Below are 14,118 nucleotides of genomic sequence, written 5' to 3' on the forward strand. Positions count from 1 at the left end.
GACCTAAAAAACAGATCATTAAAAATATAGGATAGGAAGGGAAGGAGAAACCATAAACCAAAGGACAAGAAAGAGGGGCAGAAAGAGGGAAAAGAATGAGCATTTAAAGTAATAAAGAAGGTAATCTGAATGCTGCTGGATAAAACGTGAATGAGATGCCACTTAGAATGTGTCCATCGCAGAGTTATTACTGTAGTCTGCAGGCAGTTCGGTGGGCTAATAACATGCTGCAGAGATGCACGTTTAGCATGCAGGTTCACAGATTTAAATTACAAAACTATGCAAAGATCACTGTCTTTTCCTGAAGGTCCCATGTCAGAATCACACTGAGAAAGCTGAATAGGTTAATGCTCCCAAAGAAGCGATTTTATGTGATTTATTGATCAAAGTTTGGAGTCATCGTACTGCATAAGTAGGTAACGTGCACATTGCATGAATCTACATGTAACCTTTGTATCACAGGTTCCAATTTCAATGTACTAGCTCCACACTAGAAGAGCACTGATAGTATGATCTCTATACCAGCAGAATTCTGGGGCTAAAACTTAAAAAATAAATACAAAAAATAGTAATGTGTTTGTTCCGGCCATCTGAATGATTTAGGTAGTATGTGGGACAAGCAGATTTCCTAACAAGTATATTTCAGTTACTTTTGCCCTCTGGACAAGTACTTTTTGAAACAAAATGTACAGCCCTGTATACGTCAACAAAGGCAGGTGTTGGAGAAAAATTTGGCAGGCGAACTTCTGGATTACTGGGACAAGATCCCTGACACATACTTTTTATCTCGAGCGGGCCTTATGGTACTTCTGTAGGCCATATAAACACAAAATAAATTATTTCCTTTCATAATGTAGCTTGTGCTACTATCTAGCACATCATCTATGAATGTACCTTTGATGAGGGGCACTGTTAAAGGGTGGCAGTGAGGGAATCCAAGGAGGAGGCCATGGAGGGGCTGGGCAATGGGCGATGAGGGGCACTCGTAGAGGGTGGCAATGAGGGAATCCAAGGAGGAGGTGGGCCTTTGGAGAGAGGAGGGGCGCTGTTGGAAGGTGGTAGTGAGGGAATCCGAGGACGAGGTCATGGGGGGATGGTGGTAGATACAGAGAGATGAGGGGCACTGGTGGAGGGTGGTAGTGAGGGAGTCTGAGGAGGAGGTCATGAGGGGGAGGGGCTACGAAGAGATGAAGTTGCACTGTTGGAGGGTTGTAGTAAAGGTATCTACAGAGAAAGAGGTCAGTGGTAGGGCGCCAATAAATAACTCTCCACATGTTATGTATACACACAGAAGCAATCCTTGTATCATAGTGACTGTTGGCAAGTAGGTATGATGCACATGACACATTCAGAATAGTAGTGGCATGTGCATCACCAGAGCCTGCCCTGATGAACTGGCATAAATATCTCTAGATCTCTAGTGAGACTGACAAGTTACACACCAAGTGTAAATACACCAGACAACACTTCAAACAGGACATTTTGTTTTCTGCCCTTGGCTCAGAAGCTGCTTGGTCTACAGTCGGGTATTCAATCCATCCGGTATTGCTGTTTAAAGCCTACAGCACAGCAAGTGTCGAAAGACCCCTAAATCCAACACCCAACCTTCAGATCCAGGTGAGTGCCAAAGTAGTCTGTCTCGAGTGACAGTCACGACGCACACTGATGAGAGCACCGGTCTGTGAACATGTGGCATTGCGGCTGTTTAGAGAGAGCTCAAATAATACACAAGGAGAGAAGAATCACTAAAATCCATGCTGCTCACTCTGTCCCACATGGGACCTGGGCCCAGACTATAACAGGGTGTGAGGGCCCCTAACACAGATCTCAATTGCCTCAGGCTTGTACCATAAATTCATAGTGTCAGCTGACTTAAGGACTCCGGCCTCCATAGAGAGCATGTGCATTATAGCATGATTGCTAGGCAAGCCTCGGGAGAGCCTGTGCGACACACAGTCCGGCAGGTTGACAAATATTTTAAAGTATTAAAAAAAAATCACACCAGTATAATTAAGCGGGTGGCCCCGGGGTGCTGTGCGCAGCCCTCTACAACTGCGAGTTCAGAGAGTTAACACTTACTTGCACTAGTTAATAACCAATGAAAAACTAGCATTCAAATGATACATTTGAGAAATATTTGGGCCCGAAATTTGACAGTGAGGTGAGATTCAAAATTCGAGTCCGAGACTTAAGCTCACACAATCACAGGGATGCGGATGCCAGGGGCGGCAACCTGAGGGATAGCCCCGGGCGCCACAAGCTCTAGCTACGCCCCTGAACATTTCACAATATGACTTATTAAACCATTTTCCAGGGTAATCTAAGCCATTTTCCTGCGTGATAACATGCAAAATAACCTGTGTATGCCAGTGTTACTAAATTATTATAACTAAGCTCATTGCACTTACACCACATTACGTCAAATGTTGTCATGAAGTCTGCATTACCAGTATATTACATAGGCAAACCACTAACTGCCAATGAAAACCGATCTTCAAAGCACAACTTTCATAATGTATAGTAGAACAGATCTAAAGACTAGAAAGGGGGGGGTATGCCAATCATCACCTTCTTGTGATGCTGAAACTACAGCAGCCTTGGGGGGTGGGGGGGGGGGGGGGGGGGAATTGTGTTAGTTCAATACAGCATAACTAGTCCTTAGGAATCGCTTACTATGACATTTCAGGGGGTTCCAAGGTGAACCATTTGGTGCAGTGCTTAATTTGTAGAAAAAAAATAAGTGCCAGGGCTTTCCTCAGGAGACCACTGCAGCTTGCACCAGACACTGCCCCTGCCATGCTGACAATGATATGAACAACACAACTGCTAACCATCACACTCCTACAAGTGTGACAATTTGGACTATTTCAGGCTCCCGAAGCTATAGGAATGGCTTGGGTGGCAGGTAATAGTCAATTGTAATGTATATTGAATTATTAATTAATCGTTGTTGAGGTCATATCTAAATTAGACAGACAAGGCCACCCTGTGGCAGACTGTCACAAGCCCCAGCGTTGACAATTAAGTGCTAGTACCGGGCACCGGAAACCACCGGCTCAAATTGAGAACTGATTCAGGGTAGCATGACTTTCAACTTCCATAAATGAAGATAGGATCGTATCGAGTGCTCCAGCTGTTTCTGTTTTACCCTCCGTTTTAAACCTCACTTAATAACATGTACTTTCATAACTCGCCCATTTAATTAACATTGCAGTTCCCAAAGGGCAATCATCTCATTGACTGCCATCTCATTGTTTTCTGCATTTTGGCTAAGACAAAAGCCTATGGATCTGGCCACTGTTTTATATTTTTCAGGGAGGCTGAACACACCAAACTTGCATGTCTCAGACGATGCTATCATATTTGTAGCTGTGTCCTCGTTAAGTGAATCTATGACCCCTTTCCAGTATTCAATATAGCCAAGGTATGTCCAGATAACAAATTGCCGGTCACAGGAGATGTGTTCACCACATTTTTTTCTGATAATTATTTATTGAGATTTTCATACATCAGGTTTGGCACGTTATGCACATTACCGTCCCGTTAACTTTTTTTAAAAATGTTTTTTGTGTTTCTCATTTTCCTAGTATCTTTGATTATATTTGTCATGTAAAGCATAGATATAGTCAAATGACAGGAAAAAAGTTTTAAAAGTTTAAAACCCCTTTTTTAGCAACAAAATTCAGTAACAATGGGCGACTTGCCGTTTATTGGGTATATAACAATATTATTGCATGACCATGTTATATTCTAGTCAAAGTCTAGTCTATTCGAGGAGGTGATCTGGAGTGCTAATTGAAATCTTGCGCAATCTTAGTTCAGAACAGTATGTCTGAGATTTAAAACCCCAGTTTGAACTTTCTCTTAGTGCAATATAGCCATTATTTTGTCAAACTGATATACGGGCACGGTAGCATACCATTTTTCTTGCCGCTGATTCTGAGAACAGCTGTAGGGGATCACCCTTGTTGGCCAAGCGAGTGCTTCCTCACATCCCTTATTCCTTCATTATGCAACATTATGCTTTCTGCTTTCACCAATTGTATTCCAGAGTCCCTCCATTTGCACAGAGGTGGAGGCTTCAGGAACGTCCATGTCAGTTATTGCGCTCCTCGTCAATAGTAACGCCAAATCTCTGAATTTTAATTTGGTTTCCTTTGGGTTTAAAAAATTCTCAAATATGTCCTTCCATATTTTTCAACTTTGCACCTTCGCTTTACTGTGTCTGTAAACCCCTCCCAGAACTGTGTTAATTCACTGAACGATCATGTCATGAGTTTAAACCCAATTTATGCGGTTAAGCACCTCAGGCATTGTTGATTAGGGTAGATCTTATTATTTTTTATTGTGGGACAGATAAGATATGTGTAAAAAGTTGAATAATTTTTATTTAAGCACGGAGTTTGGCTATATCTTAAGGGCACAACGCTACTGAACTATTGGTTTAAGCTTAAATTAAAGCTTTCATTTTTAAAAATATATTCAATTAGAAAAAAAAAATATTTTTCTGATGTTTCAATTTACAAAAAAATACATTTGTACCTCAAGTAAGAAAAATATTTTTATTGTACACAAATTATTAACCCCTTCCATGCTGATGACGAACTCCAGCCGTCATGCACTACGGTGCTCGTGTGCTGATGACGGCTGGGGTTCGTCACGGCCCGCCCCTGTTCGTGCTGTTTACAGCACACCAGGGGAATCGCGGCCGCTTGGGAGGGGTTAAACAATATATACAAGCAATTAAAAGTAATTTAATTATATTTCAATAAAACATTATTACATTACATTATAAATTAAAAAAGGCTGTTAAAATATGTTTTAATTAAATAACAAAAATGTTTTATTTTTTTTACTGTTTTCACATTAAATTCTATTTATTTATATTTATAACCAGCTTACCCATCGCGTGTTGCTGCGATCTCTTAAGAAAGGAAATGTAAGGAAACTTGTTATGATAACATTCAATTTACATTGTCATTTTTATTGAAACTTATTCATTTTACTATGGAAAACATTTTAAAGTGTTGTTTTAATTCTGTTTATTTATTCGAGTGCTTGTGGATACACGATATTTTTTGTTTTTCCGTGTGGTGCGTACACAAATAAATCAGAAGGTTTTCCGACGCGTGAGCTGGCCACATACAGCTGTCCATGTGAGAAGGACGGATTCTCCAAATCTAGTCCACACACTTGCAGCAATTGTCCTTGTGCTTTGTTGATGGTCATTGCAAAAGCGAGTCGCACCGAAACTGTAAACGTTCAGTATTGGAAAGATTATGAGGGCCTTGGGGGCCGATATTTAAATTTTTTTTTTTGCCAGAAACCTTCGCAGGAGTGTACTCAACAACTTTTAACAATTTTTTTTTTTTTGCCAGAAACCTTCGCGGGAGTGTACTCAACAACTTCCCAAAGTTTCATGTCGATCGGATGAATGGTGTAGTAATGCATAAAGGTCAAACGGACATACTTTCGATTTTATATATGTAGGCTATTTTGGATAATTAAATTTAATATTAGTTCATCTGGAGTTTTATTTTGAGTCCCTAGCTCCATTAATTGTTTTGGGAGGGTGCTACAATACCAGTAGTTGGTCATTTGTGGTGCTGGGCTTATTCCACCTCTGAGCTGGAGTAAGTTACTACTGTTTTAGGTCTATTTTTGGCTGTAGTAACGTTAGAAGTCCTATTTTTGAAGAGCAATGAGCTTACTCTTTAGTGGGTGGGGGCATATCCCTCCCTAAACCCCTCCTTAAAACCTCTTCCATTTAGCAGTAAGTATCTCCTTTTTTCTAACCACTCCTTCTGGTCCCTCCCACATTTACTGCTAAGCAGTAAACATACGTTTTGTGGATCTCCCCCCTAAAAAGATTGGGGAGATGGAGAGTTACACTTGTAGGTTTGTGAAAAGCATGTTATAGTACCTTAGTAGTACTGTTGTAGAACTACTAAACACACCATAATGCGGCTTCTGGCTTCCATTATGGAAGCCATTGGCCTGGTCCTAGGTACATGCTGGAGGTGAGGCTGCTTTTTCCAAAATAGTGGAAGTGTATTGCTGACATTCTTGTAGCTGATGGAAGGAGACCTAGACAATGTAGTGAGGAAAGAGGAGACAGGTTTCCCTTTAGAGATTTACTTTTGCTGCAGGAATCTGCTGATGAATTTTCCTGCGCACCATCATTTAGTAGGTGAAAGGTGGGAATGCAGTCTCAGATGAGTGTGCAGGGTGCTTTAGGCAAGGAATACCTTTTGTCTTTCTCCCTGATCACTGTTAAGTACAGGTGAATATGAACCAGTGCAGAATGCTCACACCTACATATGCATCTGTTGTGGGCACTCCAGCCTGGAGAGGACCCTACTTTGAGGTGTATCACTCTACAAAAAAATAGCAGTCTAGAAGAACAGTCTGGAAAGCAAAGTGCAGACAGAGAATGCACTCGGCTGACTGATTTATCGGTATCAAAACCAGTTCCTAGGTCTTATTGACAACAGCAGGGGTTGGTCTGGAGAATACCCGGGGGACTACCGTGCAACCCGTGCTGGTGCCCGTCTAACCGCCAGTTTCCCAGAGATGAAGGCACATCACCTGGAGTATGGCATGCATGAGAAGAGGTAAGGAGTGAGCCATTCCTGCAGGAGGTGCGGACTACCAAGTTGATCAAGAGCAGCTGGCACTCAGTTGTAGGTTTGTCAACCCATAAATAACTTAAGAGAACGACCAGCGAGCTCCTGCACTGGAATGTCTTCTCTCTGTTGCCAGCAGTGGCCTGTGCCTTGGCACTCTCCAAAGTGTGCCCAAGAAGACTGTGCCACTGTGATTCTGAGGTGGCTAGACCATGGCATTGCCGAAGTGTGCCTGAGAGGACTGCATCACTGTCATTGAGAACAGTGTACGCCAAGCTGCTGTGCTACCAGAGAGAGTGGAGTCAGAGTCACCGTATTGGGTGAGAAATTCCACTGTCCACACCATAATCTCTGACCTTGCCAGACTCATCCCTTGCCCAGAGTTTGTCCTGCTATCTTCACGGACCATCAGTGATGCCATAGCCTACCGACAAGCCAGTTGGCAGACAGCTCTGCTATGTCCAAGAGTGGAGAGATGACACATTTGCAGCCAGCAAGCGATTCTCCCGAAAGAGTTAGGAGAGACTGCACAGGTGCTGTGGGCCCGACTGAGGCCAGCAGAGAACCAAAAGGCTTGCATTAATGAGATTGACGCTGGTATTAGAAACTATAAAATGGAGCACACAAACATTAAATGGCACAGGAGTAGCTCTGCACCTGTGCCTGAAACCTGCCACACTGTCTTTGGATGCACCCCTCCATTATCTCACTGAGAAGTCTGTGAGTGCTCCCCACCACTACCAATAAGTCAAGTGCTGAAGAGTTGGCACGTGGTCGAGTTTAGAGAGCCATAGTAGGACGGACCAGAGGAAATCAGTAGAAACAACGCTAGTCCCCAAACCTGTGGTCCAGTGGCTCCTGCTTCCCCTGTGTTCCCTTTGTGCCCCCAGGGTGTCTGGTAGTCACTAAACACTGCTGTAATTTGTTTCCTATTTTTCTAAGAGGTTATCTGGGGATACAACTGTGTGTTCTTTAAGTAGTTTGTACAACCAACTGAAAAGTCATCGGCCAGTCTCAATAGTGTGCAGTGATTGCAGTAGGGCATGTGCCGGTGGTTCTGTTAGCTATATTCCACATCTTACCAAGCACGTTTACTAGCAAACTAAATGTACAAACTGTCCTCTGTAGCATCTTAATTCTTCCTTGTGTTTTCAAGGTGACTAAAGCGACTTCTCCAAAAACCTCCTTACTGAAATAATATGTCATATTCTAAAGACAACTAAGGGCCACCCACAATTGCTGATATTGGACCGATGTAAGGAAGCGGGGTATTTGAACAGACTGTTCAGTAAACAATGTCATCTGTCCCCACCTTAACTCCCTCCTCCTAAATCTGCCCTGTATGAGTATTCTTCATAGGTGGTAGGGTAATAAGATTTTGCCCAACTGACTTTGAGGCCCAATACTTCATTAAACTTCTACAGGGACCGGGTGATCGGTCATAGGTCAGCCTTCGAATTGCTTATATAAAAAAGCATGTTATCTGCATATACTGATATGATGTGGGTCTCCCCCTGAATGGGATGCCCCAGTCTAATCCTTTCTGTTTCATCTGGGCAGCAAATGGCTCCTTCACCCAAAAAAAGCAAATGGGACAAAGGATAAACCAGTTGTGTTACCGATAAGACCTGGTGCAAAGTGGATATAAATCTGCCTGTGGGCATTCTCGTTGAGTGTGTGGCAAAGACCATAACATTCATTTAGTTATGTTTGTATATCGATGTTGCCAGCAAAGGGCGCCAAAGGCCTTTTCTAAGTCAAGAAGCAACGCTCTAGGAAACTGGGGCGGAGCCTTCTCAAGGTTCCTTAGCCGTATCCTTAAACAAAGGGATGTATTAAGGCCTTGGATTCATCCATTTTGATCAGGGTCCCTGTGAGCCCAGGGAAGCTAATATATTGAACAGTATTTTACAGTACAAGTTTACTATGGATTAGTGGCCATAGGCATAGGCCATAATATCTATGGTTTCCCAACCTAGCTTCAGTAGAGAGACAACCAGAGCTTTGCTGGTAGTTGGAGGAAGGTGTCCAACTTCCAGTACCTCTGTATGTAGAATGGGTAATCTAGAGGCCAATTTGTCAAAATAAGTAGAGTAGGATTCTGGGTGGGGTGCACCCGAACCCTGAATCTTCCCAGGCGCCAGTGCCAGTAGAGCTCCCTTGATTTCCTGAGCCTTGATCGGCCCGCCCATGTCCTCTCTGTGCTCTGGGACATTCTTGGTAATTTTACTCCCTCTAGGAAATTTGCCTTTACATTGGGTTAAGGGGGCATTCTTTTGCTTGTCCTAAAGCTCCTCATAAGAAGCGTATAATCCTATAATTATGTCTTCGTGTGCATACAAATCAGTGCCCATATTAATTAACTATGTGTTGGGGATGAGGTCCCTTCTGATCAGGCTTAATTTGCCATGTTAGTAATCCATTGGCTTTTTCACCCTGTGATTTAGCCACATATGCTGTATAATCTATGCATGTCAGTTTCTCCATTACACTTGCATGTTTTTCCTTAGCCTGCCTGAATAGTTTTAAGTCTGCAGCATTCTTTTTAGACTGCCCTTTCAAGGTTTAATAGGGTATTTTCCAGTGTTCGTATTTCCTTTTCTGTTGTTCTGCAAGCCCCTACTGTTGTCTAAATACATTGTCCTCTAATAAAAGGCTTGAAGGCCTCCCCCCAGCCCCACTCGACTAAAGGTAATGAGGATGCCATGGCCATGTGGGAAATTGGGAGTTGGCCTCATCAAATATCGCAAATGAATGGATGGTGACATTGTTTTGACTAAGTATGTGGCCCAACTCACCACAGGGTGCAGAGGAGCAGAGCAGACAATGCGATCTAGGTGCTTGTAAAGATTGTGAGATGGCAAATAAAATGAGTGTACTCTAAGGTCTCTGCTACATCACAAGTGTAATAGGGACCAGCTTTTTTAACCACTATGGCATTACCTTTGCAGTTTGAGTTGTAGAAACAGTGGATGCAACCTGTCCCACTAAGTATCTACCAAGCAATTGAAGGCATCACCTATCAATTTGTACAGTTCGCAAGGGACACAGACAATGTCTAAAAGATGGCAGGTTGGTTGGTTGACATTAGGAGCATACGGGCTGCATAATACAACAGTCTGGAAGATAAACAGTTGAAAACATCTATCAAGAGTAACAGAATAAAGAATACCTGAGCAGAGCTCAGTGGAGACTCCCTAGCACCATGTGTGGTAGAAAATCTGAAGGTCTGAGGTTCTCTCAGGAGCGTTCTAGAGGGTGAGGCTGATCTGATTGGTTGTGTGTTTTATTTGGTCTCTTTTACAAAAAGAGGTGGATATGTTACAAAACTGGAATGGGCCTAGGCCTAGTTTGTAGTTTTTAATAGCTTTGCATTGGTTTTTTTATACACCTGGGACTCCCACCTCGACGATGGGGAATGATTCAAGCATGTGAATCTATGAAAGTTTCAATATTGGAGCAATCATACATTAAGGTGATGTGGATTCCTCTGTGCTTCAGAAAAAGTTATATGCCACTGATTTATGAATAAGATCTGGGGAGCTTCTCGATTAGCTGTGAGACTTACCTATGTATCAGAAATGTATTTTGTCATCTAACCTAATCTCATTTTATGAGAATGCTATGGATCCAAAAGTACACCAAAAAGTATCCTAGGTGTTTGTTAGGCAAACTAAAGAAAAATACAAAGGGTATGTAGCTGGGCCCTGATACCTCAACACAATTCCTATGTTGTTTGTTAAGACTCACACACACCCTATTGGTGTCGTGCTTCTACGGGTCTCATACTGGTCCATAAAAACCAAGATGGATTCAACAATATTCCATGAAGCAGTTTCCTGCCTGGGTTTTAAACACTTAGGTATCCCTATATTAATGGTGTTCCTGGTATTATTAAAGCATTCCTACAAAAGGGGTGTCTTGGATATAATGATCCTACAGCCTACATGAAAGTCTACATGTTTCAGCCCTAAAAGTGTGATGCCGTGGTTCCCGAGATTTCATCAGGACCCGATTAGTATTTTGCCCCTATAAATGTGTCCTATGAATTAATCAGTAGGCCTAACTCGTCTTAGTCAGGACAAATACAACATGTAAAACATATAAAGGTCAGAATTTTCTTCAAAAACAATCTTCTTCCATCTGGAAGAATTAATCCTCTCACCTTGTTTGCCTTTAGGAGGGAGGAACCAGCAGTCAGTTACTCGAGTGGATAGCTTCAGCTGGGGCCCTTTATTACCTCCTTTCTCATGCAGTAGGGTTTAAGCGGAAGCTTATGCCTAGACTTCCTGCTCCTCACCCCTGTCTACCTGGCTGCCAAACTGTAGCCTACTTGGAGGAAGTGCAGCTTTGGCAGTCCCGAGTCCTCATTAGAATCTCGTATGGCTTCCAGACTATGTCCCAGCACTGGAAGCACTCCATTGCTAAAGGGGGGAGGAGTAGGGAAAGGGGGAGGAGCAGGGGAAAGGGGGGGCTCCCAGTCCTAGTTCGGTACCTGTCCACCTCAACCTCTCAGGTGTCTCACTGCCCTTGGGAACCTGTTGTGTGGGCTCCATGTCCGACACCCCAGGACGTGGTCCTGGTGTTCCAGCACTTCCTTCCTACAGCCGGCCTGCAAGTCACACTGGCTTATCTGCTGGTTTCCATTCAGTCCCACTTAAAGCCTCAATAGTAGTCAGTCGACTATACTGCAAAGTACTTTTGGGAGCTGCAAACAATGCTGTGTTAAACAGGTTGAAAGGAGTTCAGAACATGGCAGTGCGGCTGGCTCTTAATATGCCTCCCAAATCTGACCTACCTAATGAATATTAATTGAATATTAATGAGGTAGATTACAAATTGTGACTCACTTATATTGGAGGGAATCCAGGGATGTGGCCTGCTGCAAACTCCCCCCATCCTCCCCCCAATTCAGTCCATTTGAAGTGAAGCACCTTCCAGATACCGAATTGATATACATTCAGAATCCCATTTTAGGAATCGAAAAACCTCCCTGACTCCTAAAACGGGATTCGTGCATAAGAAAAAGCGGTGGCAAACGCATCATTGGAGCATTTGCGACCGTTAAAATGCTTCGTATATCTTGGTTTGAATGACTTGTCTGGGAGTTGCTTTTGTACAAAACTCAGGATATCGAGTCTTGCAGACCCACAGTTGCATAGCGAGCAAGAGAGTGCTGGTGGAAGAGTTTGCAGAAGACTCCTGCACAAGAACGATATTTTAAAAAATTTTTTACATGCCAAGTTTGTCAGAATTAAAAAAAAGTGAAGTTAATATTGACTGGACCTACCTGGGGTCCGGTCGGCACCAGGCTAGTGTGCATAGCCTCTAACTGGGCATTATAGAGTAACGCCTTCAGGTCCGCTCCTGTGAAGTACTCCGTCATTGCTGACAACTGCTGAAAATCCACGTCATCACTCAGAGGCAGGGAGTGCGAGAGGGCTTTCAAGATTTCACATCGAGAAGACTACAACAAAAAGACAAAGGATATTCCTAGTGAAAAAACAAGAACTACAGCAGGCATGGTCTTGTGTTCTGAGTGAGTCAATCAAGATCATGTTTTTCCTAGCTGATATAAAGAGTCCAGACCCATCTGTGTACACCTCTGTACACCTGTGTGACAAGGTGAATGTTTACATACGTCTGCGCTTGTTGACATTAGACGCTCAATGACACACCTCACTCTACTTGCCTAATTCTATGTTGCTGCAACAGTTGACAGCATTTACACGCACAGCTAATCCAGTATTTCCTCATTTGTAACTATGACTCAAAACCTCAAGTAACCCCAAGGATGGCTTTCTGCCAGAAAAAGAGCCATGGCATAAACAAGACTTGTTAACATTACATGTTAGAAGAGCCTTCTGTTTCATTTCTAAACTTCACACAAACAATAATTTAGTCCAGAAGTGTGACTGCTCAAAACATTATGCAGATTGGGCCTGGGTTTTGCTGGGTGGACAACAACAAAGGCGAAATAAAAAAAAAAGAGAAAAGAAAAGAAGAAGAAGTTGCACACCGACGCAGGTTTTTTTTTGCAGTAAAAATAAGGATATGGCGGGCTGAATTCGCGCCGTTTTATAAACTTCTTAATCTTAATTCAACTGTGCTGGATTTGCGAGCAAAATGCCCAAGTGTGGATTCCCGGAATCGGGATTAGTTGAGGTCTAGGCCTGCACAGCCTGGCAGAAATTCACAGTAGCGTGAAATGTCCCAGCATGAAATGAAGTGTTGGTTTAAGAGTGAGTGGGGCTCTTCGCCTTAGCAGACTTGGGGAGGTAGCTATTGGGAAAGTCTTGCACCCAAATAAATGTTAGCCCTGTGGGTATTACAAACTTACCTAACTCTTTTCACACAAAGTTGGACACTTAGAGCTAGTGGCAGCTTAAGTATGAGGCAAGTATGTAAACAGAAGCACAAAGCCGAATTCATCTCCATATTTCAAGGACTTCTCCATCTAGAACAGTATTTTGTAGGTGAGGAGAAAAGGGTGAATGAAGCATTAATACTTTAAAATCAACTGTAAACCGGCACATCTTCTACCAGTTGTGGTTTAGGATTAAGCATGCACATGACAAGCTCAGAATGTCTGTGCTTTCCTCGCACACACTGACAATTCTATGAATCAGAGAAATAAAAAACGTGAGACACAAAGTAGGTGACTGCAGACCACTCAACTCAAGGCCCTCGTTTCTTTGTGAATCGTCGCCGCTGTCTCTATGATCCGGAGCAGCTGAGCACCACTGCGCCATGGTACTTACATGGTTTCCTCATGTTGACTATGTACATGGATTGTGCATTTTTCAACTGTGCTAAAGTGGCCTTATTCACGAGCCAAGTCAAAACAAGCTTCTTTCATTGCGGGTCAGTTCAACACAACCAATCAGGAAGCAGAATCCTCATGAGCATTAGTTCAACATAACGAATCATTACATCGAATTCTGCACACTACTATTAACACCCACACGGGTATAGCGAGGACCTTAGGCAATGTTTTACAAAATATTTATTTACTACCTTCCAGCGAGTGCACAAATATTACTCCACTGAATTTCTTGCCTGCACTTACATATTCTGGAGGCTTCGCCCAACAAGGTTATACAACTACTCCCCTTATTTACAGTCCAACCACGTCTGTATCTGCGCTCCCCGCACACCACTTCCATGTTATAATCCCACTGTGGGGGATTGAGGGGGTAGGGGGCTAATATGTACTTCTGGTACCTACCGGATACAGCCTGTGCTTAAGGTATATAGTACTGGATCACAGAACAAACAAATCACTTTTAATGGTATGGGCAAACTTCAAGCAAATCGAATAAGAAAGTTCTTACACTTGAGACATTCCTTTTATGCCACACATGCCGGCGAGCCAAAAAGCAACATTTAAGGTTATTTGCACTCTCTAACTCACTGTGGCAATGGTTCACACACTAGCCCGTTGTTTTGCTCTCTGTGAGTTCCTTATCAATTCTGTACAGATGTGTGGGAC

The 14,118-nt window shown here is 42.9% G+C and overlaps 1 protein-coding gene across 3 annotated transcripts in view; it reads right to left on the bottom strand.

Moving 5' to 3' along the window:
* PEX1 (peroxisomal biogenesis factor 1) overlaps positions 1–14,118 on the bottom strand; it is a 793,672-nt gene that overhangs the window by 168,294 nt on the left and 611,260 nt on the right. For all 3 annotated transcript variants that reach the window (XM_086941864.1, XM_086941865.1, XM_086941863.1), the window contains exon 20: positions 11,917–12,093. In XM_086941864.1, the coding sequence (XP_086797990.1) occupies positions 11,917–12,093 (177 nt within the window). The remainder of the gene's footprint in view (positions 1–11,916; positions 12,094–14,118) is intronic.

Source organism: Lissotriton vulgaris, chromosome 10, assembly GCF_964263255.1.
Source record: "Lissotriton vulgaris chromosome 10, aLisVul1.2, whole genome shotgun sequence".
Lineage (NCBI taxonomy): Eukaryota > Metazoa > Chordata > Amphibia > Caudata > Salamandridae > Lissotriton > Lissotriton vulgaris.